The 17,582-nt window shown below is 38.2% G+C and overlaps 1 protein-coding gene across 6 annotated transcripts in view; it reads right to left on the bottom strand.

Annotated features, from left to right (window-relative positions):
• LOC135259622 (lysyl oxidase homolog 3A-like) overlaps window positions 1-17,582 on the bottom strand; it is a 47,812-nt gene that overhangs the window by 20,139 nt on the left and 10,091 nt on the right. For 3 of the 6 annotated variants that reach the window (XM_064344185.1, XM_064344188.1, XM_064344184.1), the window contains exons 5-8: window positions 8,468-8,527; window positions 6,742-6,810; window positions 3,192-3,393; window positions 357-540 (exon numbers count right to left, since the gene is read on the bottom strand). In XM_064344185.1, the coding sequence (XP_064200255.1) occupies window positions 357-540; window positions 3,192-3,393; window positions 6,742-6,810; window positions 8,468-8,527 (515 nt within the window). The remainder of the gene's footprint in view (window positions 1-356; window positions 541-3,191; window positions 3,394-6,741; window positions 6,811-8,467; window positions 8,528-17,582) is intronic. The other 3 variants (XM_064344189.1, XM_064344187.1, XM_064344186.1) reach the window with 2 other exon arrangements.

The raw sequence follows: 17,582 nt of genomic DNA, 5'->3' as shown, positions 1-17,582 counted from the left end.
TAAGAGCATGTTATAAACATGCTCAAACTAAATGTTAGCAAAGAGTCTGATAATTATGAGCTTTATAGAACTTTAAGAGGTGCTAAATGATTACATTTATAGGCTACTTGACTGGTTATCAAGATCAGTTAGAGAATAGACATACTGCATTCTCATTAGCTAACAACAACAACAACAATAATAATAATAATAATCAATCTCTTCATTCAGCATCAAAAACTATAAGTACTGATACTGAAGTCAGTCATTCTGAACAACCCTTCAGAGACCATTAAAGAAGTCTAAAACATGCTGTAACTTGTGCAGTAAGTACAGAGTTCTCCAGATGCAGTTTTTAAACGGCAGGTCCTGCTCACCCTGCCCCATGCGTGCCCCCGTCAGGGCCTCCTTGGCAGTGCCGAAGCCAAGCTCCCTGCACACAACGCTGGCCGACTGCAGGTTCCAGCGGTCATCGCACACCGTGCCCCACTCGTTGTTCTTCAGAACCTCCACACGTCCTTCTCCCACCTTCCAGCCCCCCTTCAGCCTCACTGTGACCTGCTGTTATAGCAGAATGCAGTTATAGTCACACATGCTTAAAAACATACCGTAAACTTGAATGCAACAATCCCCAAACGGCTACTTTGCTCCTGAATGCACAATGACTATTTGTACAGTGCCCCTGTCCGAAACACAGCCAAATAAATATATACAGAAAATATGAAATATCAATGGGTCTGACTGACAGATGCAGGGCAGTGGGTTTGAAGGTGCATTTTCTGATGACTACACACAAAGGGACTATACTCTAATAAATTCAATTCATGCTCTTATCAGCACTGCAAATAAGAACTTTCAAATTTGAACTTTACCAAATTGTAAAAATCCAACAAGTTGCTCTACTGTAACACTCAGTACTTATTACTATACAGTTGAGGCCAAATGTTTACATACACTTAGGCTAAAGACACTCAATTTTTCACAACTCCACACAATTCCAAATGTTACCATACATTTCCTGTGTTAAGTCAATTTGGGCATCTTACTTTATTTCCATAAGAGGTCATTTCAAAATAATAACTAAGGGACAGATTTATTTCAGCTTTTATGTACTATATCAGATTTTCAGTGGGTCAAAAGTTTACATACACTTTGTTTGTATTTGGTGGCATTGCCTTTCAATTGCTTTACTTGAATCAAACACCTGGGGTAGCCTTCCACATTACTTTGCCGGAGTTCGTTGCCATTCCTCCTGAAAGAACTGGTGTAACTCAGTCAGGTTTGTGGGCCCCCTTGCTTGGACACGCTTTTTCAGTTCAGTCCACAAATTTTCTAAGGGATTCAGGCCAGGGCCTTATGATGGCCACTCCAACACTTTCACTTTGTTGTCTTTAAGCCATTTTGTTACAACTTTGCAGGTATGCTTAGGATCATTGTCCTGCTGGAAGACCCAGTTGTGACCAAGGTTTAACTTTCTAGCTGGTGTCTTGAGGTGCTGCTTCAGTTTTTCTAGATAATCCTCCTTCCTCATGATGCCATCTATTTTCTGAAGTTCTCCAGTCGCTTTTCCAGCAAAACACCCCCACAACATGATGCTGCCACCCCCAGGCTTCACAGTTGGTATGGTGTTCTTCGGATTAAAAGCCTCACCCTTCCTCCACCATACATAGCACTGATCATTATGGCTAAAAAGTTCAATTATTGTTTCATCAGACCAGAGAACACTCCTCCAAAAGGCTAGGTCTTCGTCCTGGTGATCACCTGCAAACTTCATTCTGAATATTTTATGCCAGTCTTGGAGTAGGGGCTTCTTCCTTACGCGACAGCCTTTCAGGCCATGATGATGTATGATTCTCTTAATGGTGGATGTAGTTACTTTGGTACATGATACCTCCAACTCCTTCACCAGTTCCTTTGTTGTTGTCTTGGGGTTCAGTTGAACCTTTTGGACTAAAGTTTGTTCAGCCCTAGGAGTTAATTTGTGCCACCTTCCTGAATGCAGTGTCTGTGTGGTTCCAAGATTTTAATATTTGCATACAATTGTTTGTACAGATACTCGTGGTACATTTAGTTGTTTGGAAATCGCTCCTAAGGAGAAACCGGACTTGTGGAGGTCCACAATGTTTTTTGGAGGTCTTGGCTGAGTTGCTTGGGTTTTCCCATGGTATCAAGGGCAAAAAGGCAGTGGCTCTAAAGGCAGGCCCTTAAATACAGCCACATGTGCCAATTAACTTCCAATTAACTCCTAATTACGACAATTAGCCAATCAGAAGCTTCTAGAAATTACATCAATTTCTGGACTCTTCCAGATTGTTTAAAGAGACAGTCAACTTGGTGTATGTAAACTTTTGACCCACTGGAATTCTGATATAGTGAATTAAAGCTGAAATAAATCTGTTTCCAATCGATTGTTTTAAAATGACCTCTGACGTAAACAAAGTAGATGCCCTAATTGACTTGCCAAAAGAAATGTATGGTAACATGAAACGTGTGGAGTTGTGAAAAACTGAGTTTGAATATCTTTAGTCTAGGTGTATTAAACTTTTGACCTGAACTGTAACTAGTGTAGGTGTAGCATCAGGTTCATACTTCTGACCCTCGCCTATACTGCAGCCAACAGGACAGCCTCCGCCTACCTACAGGACATGATTCAATCCTACACGCCAACTTTATCACTCCGTTCTGCTGCAGCAGGGGGACTTGCACTCCCTGCCAGCCAGGTGAATGGTTCTTGCTCGTCCCAACTACGGAGTTTCTCCACCCTGGCTCCCCAGTGGTGGAACAAACTCTCTGTTCCTCCACGAACCACTCGATCATTGCCAAACTTCCGCCACATCTCTTCAGACTGTACCTGGACTATCACTACTCCGCAGGGCACTCCCAATCTAGAATCGCTCTTATCACTTGTACCCTTCTAATTTGTTCCTGTAGCACTTTCATGTTACGCTTGTACCTCCATCCAGCACTTATATTGCACCTGTATCATTATCTTGATGTTGTGGCATGCCTCCCAGTTTGACTTACCATAACTTTCTGACTGGGCCTTACTGCATAAACTGAACTTAATGTGTTCATGGTAATGAATAACTGTTACATAATGATTATTGTACTTCATTGGACCTGTGTTTTGTAGTTGTTCCAATGAACTTCGGTATGCACTTATTGTACGTCGCTTTGGATAAATAAATGTAATGCAATGTAATGTAGCATACCTTGATCTTTGGCTTCTTTCCAGAGATCTGTGAGAACTGTGGCCCTGCGACGCAGCTGACCACGACAGGCCTGCCCCCCTGACAGGGCACGCTGACATTGGCTTTGCTGAACTCCATGGAACAGACAGACAGGTGCACCTCGTTTCCTGTGCAGGCCACAGAGTGGATGCGGTAGTTTACCTGCCCTCGGTCACCGAGCATCCTGGACATAGGGGAGAGGAGTTCAGAGTTTATAAAGAGCACCAACAGGCTGTTTCCGAATGGCACAATGCTGGAGAAGGGGCTTCTGGTTCACCCTTATTGCACAGTTAGTGAAAATTTAAGTGATGTAATTCCAAATGTACTGGATTCTTATTATGACTTACCTCCAGCTATAACAAGCATAGTGCTTTACGTGGGTCTATAAGTTCATTTGTTACAGGGCATTTTCTATGCTTTATGCTACATTTACTGCTAAGCTACATAAAATGTCCTATGACTGAATCAGATTCAGTTTGGACAACAACATAACATAAAGTGATTGATTAATTCTGTCTGGAATTCTTGAGTCTATTAAAGAAAATATATGGATAAAAACAAGAAGGAAGCATAAAATAAAATGATAAAGCTTCTTTATTCACAATTTTCAAGGTAAATTACCACTGTATTTGGATCTCTATAACAGCTGTGCCATTCTGACACTTAAATAATTTCTTTATTGAAGATTATCACCAACTTATATGAATATCTATAAGTGATAAGTACCAGATTTTAGTTGCCAACACTAAGAAATGTACTACTTCTATACATAATATTTTAATGTCAAGCAGCAAGCAGGTCATGAAAGTGGCATTTATTTGTGACGTGTTAGGAAAAGCAGAGCTGCAGGCCTGCATTCTTAAAGACCCAGTGCAAATACTTTTTTTCCTGCACGTGTTGATGAAGCTACAAAACTTTTTATACTTACATTTTCATATGTACAAACAGGAAAAGACAAAAACACTTTTACTGCTGATGGGTTAAAATGTAGGCATAACTGCTATGTTTACTGAACAGTACAAAATGTATTTTAAATATCAACTAAATAAAACATGCTTAATATTGTATTTTTTGTCTGCAATACAACAGTTAAAAACAATGTTTTTGATTGCACAGGGTCTTTAAAGCATTACTATCAATTCAAAGGCTGTGGCAAAGACACTTTAATTTTACAAATGGTTTTGGACAAAATAAAAGTAATGCTTATTTTTCTAATGATTCTATTAGATTGCAAATTGTACTTCTGTAAGTTGGCAGGTTTAGAAGTCAGACTGCAAGACTTGTGGCACAGTCTGTAGCTTGGCCTACGCTCGAGCCATATAGGAGGAAGGGAGTATGATCCATCACCATGGCACATTCTGAGATCCCTTCATTATCTGTTATACTCTCTGTTCGGTTAAAATATGAAAGGAGGGCCAACTGTTAAAAACGGACTGTTGTTGTTGTTGCTGCTGTTGCTGTTATAATAATAATAATAATAATAATAATAATAATAATAATAATAATGATAATAATAATAATAATTATTATTATTATAAAAACTGTTGTGACGGCAATGGAGATTACCATCTTTTGGCATACATTTAGAGCCTGATGGTCAGGCCTGGAGGACATGGAAAACCATGTTTTTGTTTTCTCTTGAAAATCAATTTAGACTCAGGAAGCCAGGTCAAGTGAGTCAGTTGAGTAATCAACTAAAGCACAAAGTAATAACAAACCTCAGTGGCTCAAAAAGACCAGGTCTGTCCACCTCTGACTGAGTAGGCAATGTAAAAACACAAGCTACATTCTTGAATAATTGAAGTGGAAAGAAGATTAATTCATTGTATGCTTCAGTTGAGTGTACTGTGCTGCCATGTGACCAACACATTTAGCCTAAATTCACTTGTAGCAGCACATTGTGGTTCATGTGCTACAAATTCTCATTCCTAAAAAATAATGAAAGATTGTCTCAGTGTACAGAACTATTCCTCCTGGATTTAGTTTAAGTGTAACTCTTATTACTAATCCTGTGTAAATAAAACCTGTAATATATGAATACATAATGCCTTTCTTTATATCCTTGTTCACTCATTCTCTACCACTGTTTGCTTTTTTCACGAATTAAAAAAAAACATCAGAGGGAGATGAGAAGAGGCGATAAGAGCACAGCCCAATGAAACCAGCAGTACAATTGGTTTTTTCTCATACTTCAGGCTGTAAGTTATTAATTACCTGCTAAGCAATAATTAAGAGCAATTGCACAATTATACTGCATAAAATCCTTTATTAAATATTTGCAACTACTATAAATGCTAATCAATACAAATTGTCCATCACCATTTCCCTGTTTATTTCCACCAATTTATTCTACCCTTCTTACCATAGTTTTCCATTTCTAGAGGAAAACTAACAGGGTCTATAGTGTTGTACAATGCTGATGTAAACAAAGATCGTACTGAAATGAAGAACCAAAATCTCTGTTGCGATTCGGTCCTGCAGGTAGCCTGCCAGGTGTATGGAAACTGGTGACATAATGCTACTGGGTTTCACTACGACTCACACAACTACATGACTACAAGATAGACCCTAAAACCTTGTACTACAATTGCAGGCTTCACCCAGCCACAAGCTTGTTCTGCAGGTCTGCAGCTATGTAATATTGGAGTCCTTCTGCAACATTACACGCAGCCATCAAAATGTACAATCATATAGACAAGATAAATGAAGGTCAATTTGACCATTCATAGCCATTTAAGTAAATCTCATCAAAAACATGTTTTCAATGTACAAAAATGCCAAGTTACTCTCACATACAATGCAAGGCCTATAAGTAATTACTTAAAAATAGATAAATTTAGGCCTGCCATTAAAAGTATTGATTTCAAAAGTCACAACAAACAATATTGTCTATCTTAACTCACACAAATTAAACAAGCTCTAATCCAAAGCAATGGTACCCAGTGCTTCCTTCATTATTTAATGTAATTTAAATACAATAAAAATAACTAATATAAAAATAACGATGAATGATTCAAGATTCCGGTACCACTTCTGTGGCAGCACCCCCACTTTAAAAGATCTTCCCGCACCCCTGGTATGCCTCCTCATTTTGTAGTCCTGCTTATTTATTTATTTATAAATCTTATTTATCAAATCAGGAACTGATGTGAAATTATGGTCTTTTGCAACAAACAACATGTAAAACAGTGCTAGCATATACCTTGTAAAAACACAAAGTTATGCATGAAACAGGTATTTATGTTTTTGATGTTATTTATATTTTTGAATCCATACAGGCATATCAAATCCTCTAACTTAATTTGTATTTTATGTAGATGAGGGTAAGGGCCAAGGAAAAGGACAGACAAGAAACAATTATTGGGATCCAGCCTGAATCTTCTAGGGTCCTCTGGTGAAAAGACAAGGGGTTGTGGGAAGGGTCAAAGGCCAAAGCAAAGAAAAAGGAAAAGCAAGCAGTGGCCAACAGAAGTACGCCATGTGCTCTGGGAGATCTGCCAAGGTAAACTGATGTCTCATAATTGCAGATTACCTTTTGCCTGCCCCCAACTCTCTCTTTTGGGCCTTAGATTTAGCTCTATCGTTAGGTTTGGGGCTTTCCCTGAAAGGTAAAAAATTATTAGGAAATTTGGATGGGGACAGAATCTGTGTGTTTGTCCTCGCAAGAGAACAATTCAAACTACATTTATCCATAAAGTTTCTAAATTATTGGCATATTTAGAGAACAATTTCACTGATATGTTTACAGACAAGACATGTTTTACTTTACATGTATTATTTTCCAAAACAAGTAATCAATAAAATTGCTTTTTACAAGTTTATCATACTAAAGTAGCAAAAATAAAGGCAATATATGAAAGTGCTGTCACAATACTAAGGAAACATTTCCTGATGAAGACAGCTAAAGTGAAGAGTTAATGGGGAGGCATCCAGCAAATAGAAATGTGTATAACATCTGTGTTTCAAACACACACCGACATACAGAAAATTAGAATTCCCATTTCAACAAAGCTTTACTGCATGTAGGTAGGGAACATGATTGCCTTGTGTAACAGTCAATGTCAAGACAAACGTTCTTTAAAATAACAAAATAATTTTCCTTGAGGAAAAGTCAGAAATGGAAGCTGTTGCAAGTACACATACAATATAGCTTTTTGACATGCATTAAACTAAGGCCCTGATTTTCATCTGGCCATTATAGCTCGGAAAGAACATTCCAACATACCCAAACATGCAACATGCAACATGCAAATGTTCCATTTTTTAACTCATCATATGGAACTTGCCCATCAGTCTGCTGTAGTGGATAAAGACACCGTACCTAGTCAACATGCATTATATGCAATCAGTAAGCAATTTATTCTCTGGTTAATAAACTTACAAGACGAAACCAGACTGATGCACGTAGGGCACTCATCCACAGCAAAGCACAGGTATTTGGTTTGATGATATATTTTGAAAGTATGTGCTATATTTGCCATATTAAACTGTTGACATTAACATTCATTGCACTCCTTCAGACCACCCTCTATGAAATGTGAGGAGGAACATTTAGATAAACAGCCATGATAGAAGGCTGTAGGTATAGGTCTGTAGGTTTTTGTTTCCTTGAGCATGGCACCTATGTGAATAACTTTTGCAAATGTCCACTTTAAAAGGAGATATGCAAATGCATTTTTTTTAGCATGCCCTGGGTAAAGGATGTGTGCTAGCCAAATTTTATTTTTCAAGTGTGACTATAATCTTTTTCTCTGTTTAGTATAACAAAGGTATTCTAAAATGATAACTTGTTATATTATATGACATTTGCTCAGTGCCTGTATTGTTTATTTTATACACTCTTTATCAATAATGTGAATAATTTTGGTTGGGACTAGACATACAATATCTCCTTTTGAAAGGTGGTGTTCAACATTTTTCTGTCGATTTGCTCACCACACAAAAGTTACAACTGGGATATTCTGTCCATGATGTTTGGAAGCATTCCAAAGCACAGATTTAGTTGGCATCAGATGAAAGCATTCTCTTTGCTGCCTGCATCTGCCATTCATAATGAGCCATGAAAGAGGAATGAAAATCTCTGTCTGATATGCTGGACACACAGATCATTGTAGAGAAAACATGCAACTAAAAGTGTCAGCAATGTTAGTACTAATAGTCATGTTAAGACTAAAGCAGAAATCACAAGCATGCGCAGAGAAACGCACACACATTCTCTAGTGGGAAAACAGGTCTCAGTTTTCCCCCTCAGAAAGTACCTGGTAGCAGAAGAACCAATAACTTTGGGTTTTGTCTTTGTAGCCCTCATTTTGATTTGTCTGCAGAAGTGAAACAGTGAAACTTTGTGAGCCCACACTGTAAACATTGTATAGAGATTTGGACATGAAACTAACCGCATCTTATTTACTATGACAATGACTAAACAGATAAATATAATAATAAACCACACAGGCATGACAATGAGAATATGAATGATTACAGACAGAAATGAAAGAAGGCAAGTGTAAAATCTTATAAATGTTCTGCCAAAAACATCTATGAAAACATTCTTTTTTGTTTAAATGAGAAAACTCTTAAAACCATTCAAGAAAAATCTTAGACATTGACCTCAATGCAAGAAAAAATCTGAAGCACAATGCAGCTCATTCCAATTAATTCAGTTAAGGAGAAATATGATATTTCAGATCTTGTGGGATAAATCCACACAGGACCTCAAGTAGGATATGTTCAGAACATAAGTCTTGAATTTTTGTCATTATTAATATAATTATTATTTTACTCTAATTTATCATACAATTTTAAAATGTTCCATCAATGTGTAAAAGCAGACTGCAGGAGCCCAACAGAAAATCACTTGAGAGAAATGAGCTGAGGGTTTCCTGCTGACTGTTGGTCTTTGGAACTCCAGGGTACAGTCAGTACAAGCACAGTCTACATTCATAAAAGCTTGACATACCACTACATATCGCAGGCTCACCTTAATCTGTAAGTAATCTGTAACCTGGCAGAGCATTTACCCAGAAGAGTCAAACTATAAAATTTAAAGGCTACCTTCATGTGCAGCACCTGCTCACCAGTTTTAGCAAAGACAATGTCAAGATCAGGGGCAGATGATTCAAATGAACATTTAGAATTTAGAATGGAAAAAAATAACAAATATGCTTCCTATGAAGCGACCTCAGAAAAGAACGGTCAGCAATATGCGTCAAAATGATTTCTAATGGTGTGGTTGTCTGGTGGTTGAGAGGACAGATGGCTGGATGGCAAGTGTGCAATGGGATCCCATCAGACTGCCAGTGATTATTTTATTAGAATGAGTCAGTGTATACATTATTCACTCTAATGTAAGCCACACCTCACTCAGAGTTACTGGTTGAAACCAAAAACAAAATCAACCAAAAAAGAGACAGAAACATTATCAGAAAAGCACCCGCAAACGAGTTGGAAATAGGTCTTTGTGTTGTGAACAACACTAATTCCCAATGTGGCAACAAATTAGCCAGGACCCTCTATTTGTGTTCTAAATTTGGTAGTATTTAACGTAAATGGACAGTGTAAATAATGGCAATGCTTTAAAATAAAATTAAAGTTGGAAGGTCTCAGGATAAAAGAATGCAGCAGATGGTCCACCGTTAATCCACAAAAATATTCACATTTGTGAGTCTTTAGAGACATAACAGATTTTTTGGCTCAAACAGGAGTTTGGCAATCACTTCACAAGACTGTGGCCAAAGTACCAGAATAATTACTGTGAGTAAATTTTCAAGGGACATTCTAATGATTAAAAGTGAAATAAAACAGCACTAAAGACACCGTGGAAAAGCTATCAATCGTTATATTTTAGTTTTGTATCTTTTTGTTCAAGTTGACACGTCACCTAGAAAAGTGTCATGGATTCCTCTAGTTAAAGGCAATAAAATAGCATTATATGCTGCCTTTATTAATAATAAAATTAAAAACATCTTGTGCATGTAAAGTTACTGTAGCTGGTGAGATAACCCCTATGCAGTAATTTATTTTAGTGGATCACTTAGTTGAAGTTCTTTGGGTGCTATCTGTCTCCACAGTACATTTACAGCTTAAGATATAAACATAACTGTTTAAAATGCTCTAGACATCCATTTCCTGCAGTTGTACAGAAAATAAAAAATAGTTGGCATGTTGTTTCAAGTTATTTTCCAAGGAAAACACTGGAGTTGCATCATTTAAAACTCATTATCCTGGAGGTCTGTAGCCATATTCAGAAAATTCTCAGATGTTCTAAGCTTGGTCTCGTTCACCTCAGCCTGACAAACAATGTAATGTGGTCTCTACACACATTGATGTCAAACAGCACTTTTGCAAAAATGCCTCAACCTAATTAGGAAACTAGGAATGTAGCATTCACGCCATGTCGTTACATGGCACACTCATGAAAGAGATTCTTGCCCTGTTTGTGAAACTCATCAAAGAATGCCCTCCATTTAATCCTGTTTGGATTCCTGGCCTCTAGAAAATTCAGCTGTTCTTTGAGAGTGATCTGAAGGCAGGCAAACCTTGCAGCGGTACAGGGAGTCCTGCTAAGAGGCAATGATAAGCATACCCCGATGAATCAGGAAATATACAGGAGAAGAGAATGAACTTTTTGCTCTGTAAGTCTGGCAGCCTGAATAGAAGTTTTTCAGAACACCTAGTATATACGATAGCAGTAATAATACGGTCGACCATGAACAACACAGAGCCCAATAAACTATCCAAAGGTCACCTTAATTCTTTGGAGTCTATCAGCAATTTCAGTATATCCCTCTGTGACAGGGTATAATACAACATCATTAAACAGTATTCACCCATTCAACTTACGTCTGTCTGATTTTGCTAAAAGGAAATCTCTATGAATAGCCATAGTTTCTCTTGTCCCCAAAATAAAAGCCATAGAAATGATCCTACATTGGATTTAACATGCTCAAAATGAGCAGTGGGTAAGCAAAAATGCTAAACAAAAAGTGTTTTACAGGTTAGAGGGAACCTAGAAGAAAACCATAGATAATTATAAGGAAAATTGCTAATTAATAATAATTCCTATTACATGTGGAAGCCAGTTGGTGTGCAGTTTATGTATCCGCATGGGTTTCCTGTGCTTACTCCGATTCCCCCCACAGTCCAAAGACATGCAGGTAGATTAATTGGAGACTCTAAACTGCTCATAGGTATGAGTGTGTGGGCGAATAGTGTGTTGTGCCCTGCAATAGATTGGCAACCTGTCCATGGTGTATTCCTGTCCCTTGCCCAATGCCTGCTGGGATAGGCTCCAGCATTTCCTGCTACCCTGACCAGGATAAGGTTAGAGAATGGATGGATGGGTGAATAGATGTCAAAGGAATAAGTGACACTGTTTACAGATCACATTTTTGCTTGGTGGATAATAAGGAGACTGATATGACATAAATATGGTATTTCTCATTTCATTCATGTTAGGTTGAATGCTCTGAGGTTTGTATCTCTGAGGGTCTGCTTTGTGTGTATGTATAAATGTTATGTCTATCAAACATATTGAGGTTTCCTTTGTCTCCCATAGGAGTCACATATACTGTATGTGCTTCTGCACACCAGAAAATGCTGCAGACAGAAGATTCATACTGAGACAAATACTAGTGCTATAAAAAGCAAGCAACCCAGGCCAGACATGATAAATAGAGCACAGATCTGTATGTTTTCCCTGAACTCCTGACTGGACTGTTTTCTGGTACACATGGGTTTACACCCTGGAGTCTTCCTGTACAGTAGTTCCTATAGAGCAGTGGTTCTCAAACTCGGTCCTGGGGTCCCCAGTCTTATCTAGAAAGGGCCAGTGTGGGTCACCTGATCCTGATTCTACTAATCAAGGTGCTTAGCAATGACTCTAGTGATTGATTAGCAGAATCAGGTGTGTGCAGCCACACTGGCCCATTCTGGAACCCCAGCTCTAAAACATGAAAAGAACCTAATTAAAAAAATTCACAGCTTGCTAAAATGCTGGGATTGCTGTTGAGGTTGGAATGGAAACCAGCATACACAGGGGTCCCCCAGGACCGCGTTTGAGAACCACTGCTATAGAGACCTCTACTGCTGCAGTGAAATTACAGTGTAAAGTCTGTGTGCTATGTCTGCTGCCCTCAACTTCCACCCCTCCACCTGAGAGACAGAGTTTTCACAGTCCGCTGAGAGAGAGGGCATTTCCCTCTCACAATAGTGTGAACCAATGGCAAAGTAGTTTCCATGCATTCCATCCAGGAATTTCCATGCAGTGATGGACCAATCACACCAGGGACAAGAACAAACATACAACAAATGAATTCACTATTTTTGTAATGTTAATGCCAGCTGGCTTGATATACAAGTAGCAAAAGATACATGCTGAACAGCAGGAATAATGCAATGAATTGCATGAAATGACTGCTAGAAATATGTGACACACAGACATCACCAGGTGGTGAGTATCTACTCTGGTGATGTCCTGTCAGGCTTGTACTGCAACCATCTTTAGCTCCAGCTTGTTTCGGGGGCTGGTTGACTTACGTTTTCTCTTCAGCATATGAAATGCATGTTCAATTTGATTCAGACTTGCTGAATGACCAGGCCAATCAATAATTTCCCAGTTTTTGGCTTTGAAAAACTCCTTTGTTGCTTTAGCAGTATGTTTAGGATCATCTTGCTATAGGATGCTACAGGAGGCATTTGCTTGAACTTCAGCAGATAAGGTACATCTGTACTCTTCAGAATTCATTCTGCTGCTGCTATCAGAAGTTGCATCATCAATGAAGGAAAGTGAGCCAGTACCTGTGGTAGCCATTCATGCCCAAACCATAACACCACCACCACCACCATGTTTCACAGATGAGGGTGATGCTTTGAATCTTGGGAAGTTCCTTTTGGGCTCCACACTTTGCTCATGCTATCACTCTGATACAAGTGAATCTTGGTCTCATCTGTCAAAAATAATTATTTTCCAGAACTATAAATGCTCTTCTAGGTACTTCTTAGTAAACTGTAACCTTGCCATCCTGTTTTTGCAGTTAACTAGTGTTTTGCATCTTGCCTTTGCTCGTGAAATACCCTGTAGACAGTAGTGACTGACACATTCACGCCTGCCTCCTGATGAGTGTTTCAGATCTGTCAGCCAGATGTTCAGGGGTTATAGTAAGGGTCATCGGTCATCAACTTAACCAGAGATCTTCCTTAGCCTACCAGGAACTTTGTGATTACTGCACTCACCAGTGCTCTCTTTCTTCTTAATGATGTTCCAAACAGTTGATTTTGGTGAGCCTAAGGTTTGGCCAGTGTCTCTGACGGACTTCACTTATTTCTCAGCGTCATAATGACTTCCTTGACTTTCATTGGAACAACTCTGGTCCACCTGTTGACAAACGCCAATAACAGGCAATAAAAAGCCTAGAATTGAGACTAGATATTAAAATCTCATTTATACCTACACTAAGGAAGCAACTGAACACACCTGTCTAATCTGAAACCCCTGTGAAGTAATTTATCCCAAACAGAATATTGCCCTGAAATGCGGAGGTTATATATAAAAAGTTCTGTAATTTCTTCACAGTGAAACCAATGTGTATAAAAATTATCTTTAATAAAAGCAAAGAATCTGCACTTTCACCAAATGTGGATTCCTTGATTACAAATCTGAAACTGTGGAGTACAGAGCCAAATCAAGAAGAAAAAAAAATGTCATTGCCCCAAATATTATGAAGTTCACAGTATATTTCTGTACACAAATACATATTTAAATGCAAAAGTATTGGGACAGTTTTTGTTTCTTTTGTTTTGGCTATGTACTACAGGACATTTACATCCATATCTGGTGATCCCAGTAGGGATCCCTGAAAAGTTCATTAACAACAGTAGAGTTCTGGAACAAACTCTTATAGACAGATGAGATCAGTATTAACCTGCCAAAGTGATGGTATGCGGGAATTGTGGAGAAAGAAAGGAACTGCACAAGCCAAAGCATTGCCCCATATCTGTAAAACATGGTGAATGTAGTGTTATGGCTTGGCATGTCTTTACTGATGATGTGACAGTTGAAAGCAGCAGCATGATTAAATCTGAAACAGAAACATCTTATCTGCTCAGTTCCAACCAAATGCCTCAAAAATCACCAGAAAGCGCATCACCTTGCAACAGTACAAATAGCCCTAACACACTGCTAATGCAACCAAGGAGTTTTTCAAGGCCAACAAGCCAAATGACCTTGACTGGCCAAGTCAATCACCCAGCCTGAAGCCAACTGAACATGTATTTCACTTGCTGAAAGCAAGAGGACAGGTAAAAATCTCCCAAAACAAACAGGAATTGAAGATGGTTGCAGTACATGCCCGGCAGAGCATCACCAGAGAAGATACCCAACATCTGGTGATGTCCATGAGTTGCAGACTTCATGCAGTCATCAAATACAAATGATTTACAACCTAAAAAAAAAAGTCCTAAAAATGATGAATGTGTTCATTTGACCAAGTACCTTTGGTCCCCTAAAATGGGGTACTATGTATGAAAAGGGCTGTAATTCCTACATGGATCGGTGAATATGGACATAAATACCCTTAAATTAAAGTTGCATTTAACCTCATATTCACTGTTTAATTTCAAATCCAATGTACCGGAGTACAAAGCGGGAAAAAACAACAATTGTGTATCAGCCTGCACAGCACTGATGTGGTCTGGATTTGAAACCAGGCCCATCTATGCACAAGAACAGTGTGTTCACAGCAAGGCCCAAAAAGCCTTCTTGACTGTGTAATACCATGTAAACCTGGATGATACTAGTTGGTTTATTGCATCCTGCACACAAATTAGTAGACTCACAACAGCAGGGTAACCCTCGGTTACCCTCTCTAAAATTTAGATTAAAGTACTCCAGAGACATGAAAGCATGGAATTGTATAGCATCCTCTACTGATTAGCAAAATGAGGTCATTTCCCTTCTAGCAATAAGGATTCAATAAAGAAAAATAGTGCCAACTGGCTACAATAACAGCATGTATCAAGCTGTTTCAGCTTTAATCTGTCGGATGTTTCATACCATGGTTAATGGCATTAGAGCTACTTGCTTTATAGAACAACAGGAAAATATTTAATTACTGTTTGATTTATGTTTGGTTTGCCAAATAGATAGTTATTTGATTCTATTTTATTGGATTTTAATACAATTTTGCTTAGCAACCACTATGTTATAGACAGCGAGCCTTGTTAGAATTGACAAATTGCTATTGAGTTTACAGACTGCGTATGTATTTCTGTTGAGCAGTGCAGAAGGTATTGCACACAATTACACGACTAACAGAGCCAAGGATGATATCTATGATGCACACTCCTTTCTCTCTATTGCACTCCATTTCTCAGCTGTCCTTTATTTATCTCTGTAGTGTATGCTTCTGTTCCTCTCTGTCTTTCTCCACCTATGTCTTACTTCTCCCATGCCTTCTGTATTTCTCTGTCCCTGGTCACACCTCTCTGTTTGTAATTGAGACTTCTTTATCTCTGTGTGGTCTACTTTCAGATGTTCATTCAGAAACAGTTGTTTGGGTCACACTGGAGGACTTGCATATTTTGGCTTGCTGTACGATCACCTCAGATGAGTTTCGATGAAAACTGTTGGATCTGGCAGAGGCTATACATGAGCACTTAGGGATATTCTGTAAAAGGCATAATTCCTGTAACAGAAATTCAGAACATCAGATGACTTTGAATTAATAACGGGATAGTGCAAACTATTAAATTTTTAGATTATTGAAGCTGGCAGCAGTGGTTTAAATGTCTAAAATTGAAATTATTCATTCACTGAAACAACCCTATTCACTGGAACAATTTTATTCAGGTTGGTAGCAATGTTTAATATTCAGCTGAGATAACCCCATCATTCTCTACCATCTCAAGCTGTAGTAGGTGTCTCAAGAAGGGAGTTCAGATCTTTGCAGTTCTATAGTGTTTATGATATTGCTTTTTTATTTCCCACACAGATCATTTCCCAATATCCAGGTTAAAGGACAAATATGTAAAATCCACAAATCCTGAAAGAGTGTCACAGCAGCATTCTTTATACACCCCCTGATGTTAAGTGCTGGCTTTTAACTTATTTAGACAAATTATTTAAAAGATAAGATGGTGTGACAAAAAGAACAATAACTAAACTATAAAATAGGCTTTCCATTTGGGACCCCCCATTTGGATATGTTTGCTAAGGTTATTGCTCAATTTTCCCAGAGGTACTGCTGAGTTTTAAGATGCGTAAAAATGTTAATTACATGGCTCTCAGTCTAGCCATTATGTACTAGATGCAGGCCCTCTGTCAAGTTTTTCCATTTAGTGAGAGCCTCTCCAAAAGACAGGACATTTACAAAACCAGATCCTTGTCTGAGACGGCCTCTGAAGTACATCTGTTAGGTCACTTCCATGTTCTATGTTGTATGGACCTGTACTTCTATTCATTTCATATTTTATATCACTCCCAACAGCATCACATAACAAGAACCCTGGTTCCAAAAGCCTTGGATGAGACTATTTTTCTTTTACATCAGTTACATACAGCTGGGATTATTGGATTCTTCTAAATGACTATTAATAAGAAATAATAAAATTGTTTATTTTTATTTTTTTTTTTTTTAGTCAAGCAGCCAAACACTACTACCTACTCACACAAATGTATTAATTATGGTAATAACTGTACTGCATTTCCAGAACTTGGTATGTTGCTGAGCAAGAAAGTGTTTAATAGGTAATCCCATTGTTGCTCTGCATCACCGACTTACAGTCTAGTCTTATAATTGTGAAATTGTATGAAAGGTCCCTATCCATATGTATTTAACACATTCAAAAATATTTATACTTTCATCTGAGAATTTGAACAGATGGTCCCTTCTTTGTTTTGACAGATCTGTTTTGAATTAGGCATCTGAAACATATTCAAATACTTCTCCTTATTACTGTCACGACAGAAAAGAATGAATAAGCTTCATGAAAAATGTTTTCAATGAACAGGCTATATAACAATGTTTTCAGATGTAGGCACCTATTTCATTTTATCTGCATGAGTGCTTATAATGTGCAACTAAACACATTCACTAGGCTTGACTATGACAAATATTTTGACTTCTTCCAGAGAACTTTTTTTTATGCCACAGAGTAAACTGCAGGGTATTGCAACACTACCTGAATATAGAATTTCTGTGAACCGCTGTAAAATAAACCATAAGAAGAGTCTCTAGGGTGACTCATTCTGCTGTGAATGAACTATAAATGTCACAAACAGAACTGCAATACGGTAACTGGATTATTTAAACTTTTGGGTTTGAGAAAATTATGATAAAAAATAAATATACTCCACAATAAAGCGACAGAACTGCTGGG

This window comes from Anguilla rostrata, chromosome 7 (assembly GCF_018555375.3).
Source record: "Anguilla rostrata isolate EN2019 chromosome 7, ASM1855537v3, whole genome shotgun sequence".
Taxonomy (NCBI): Eukaryota; Metazoa; Chordata; class Actinopteri; order Anguilliformes; family Anguillidae; genus Anguilla; species Anguilla rostrata.
Note: the sequence above shows the minus strand (reverse complement) of the source record. Positions and strands in the feature narration are given on the sequence as shown.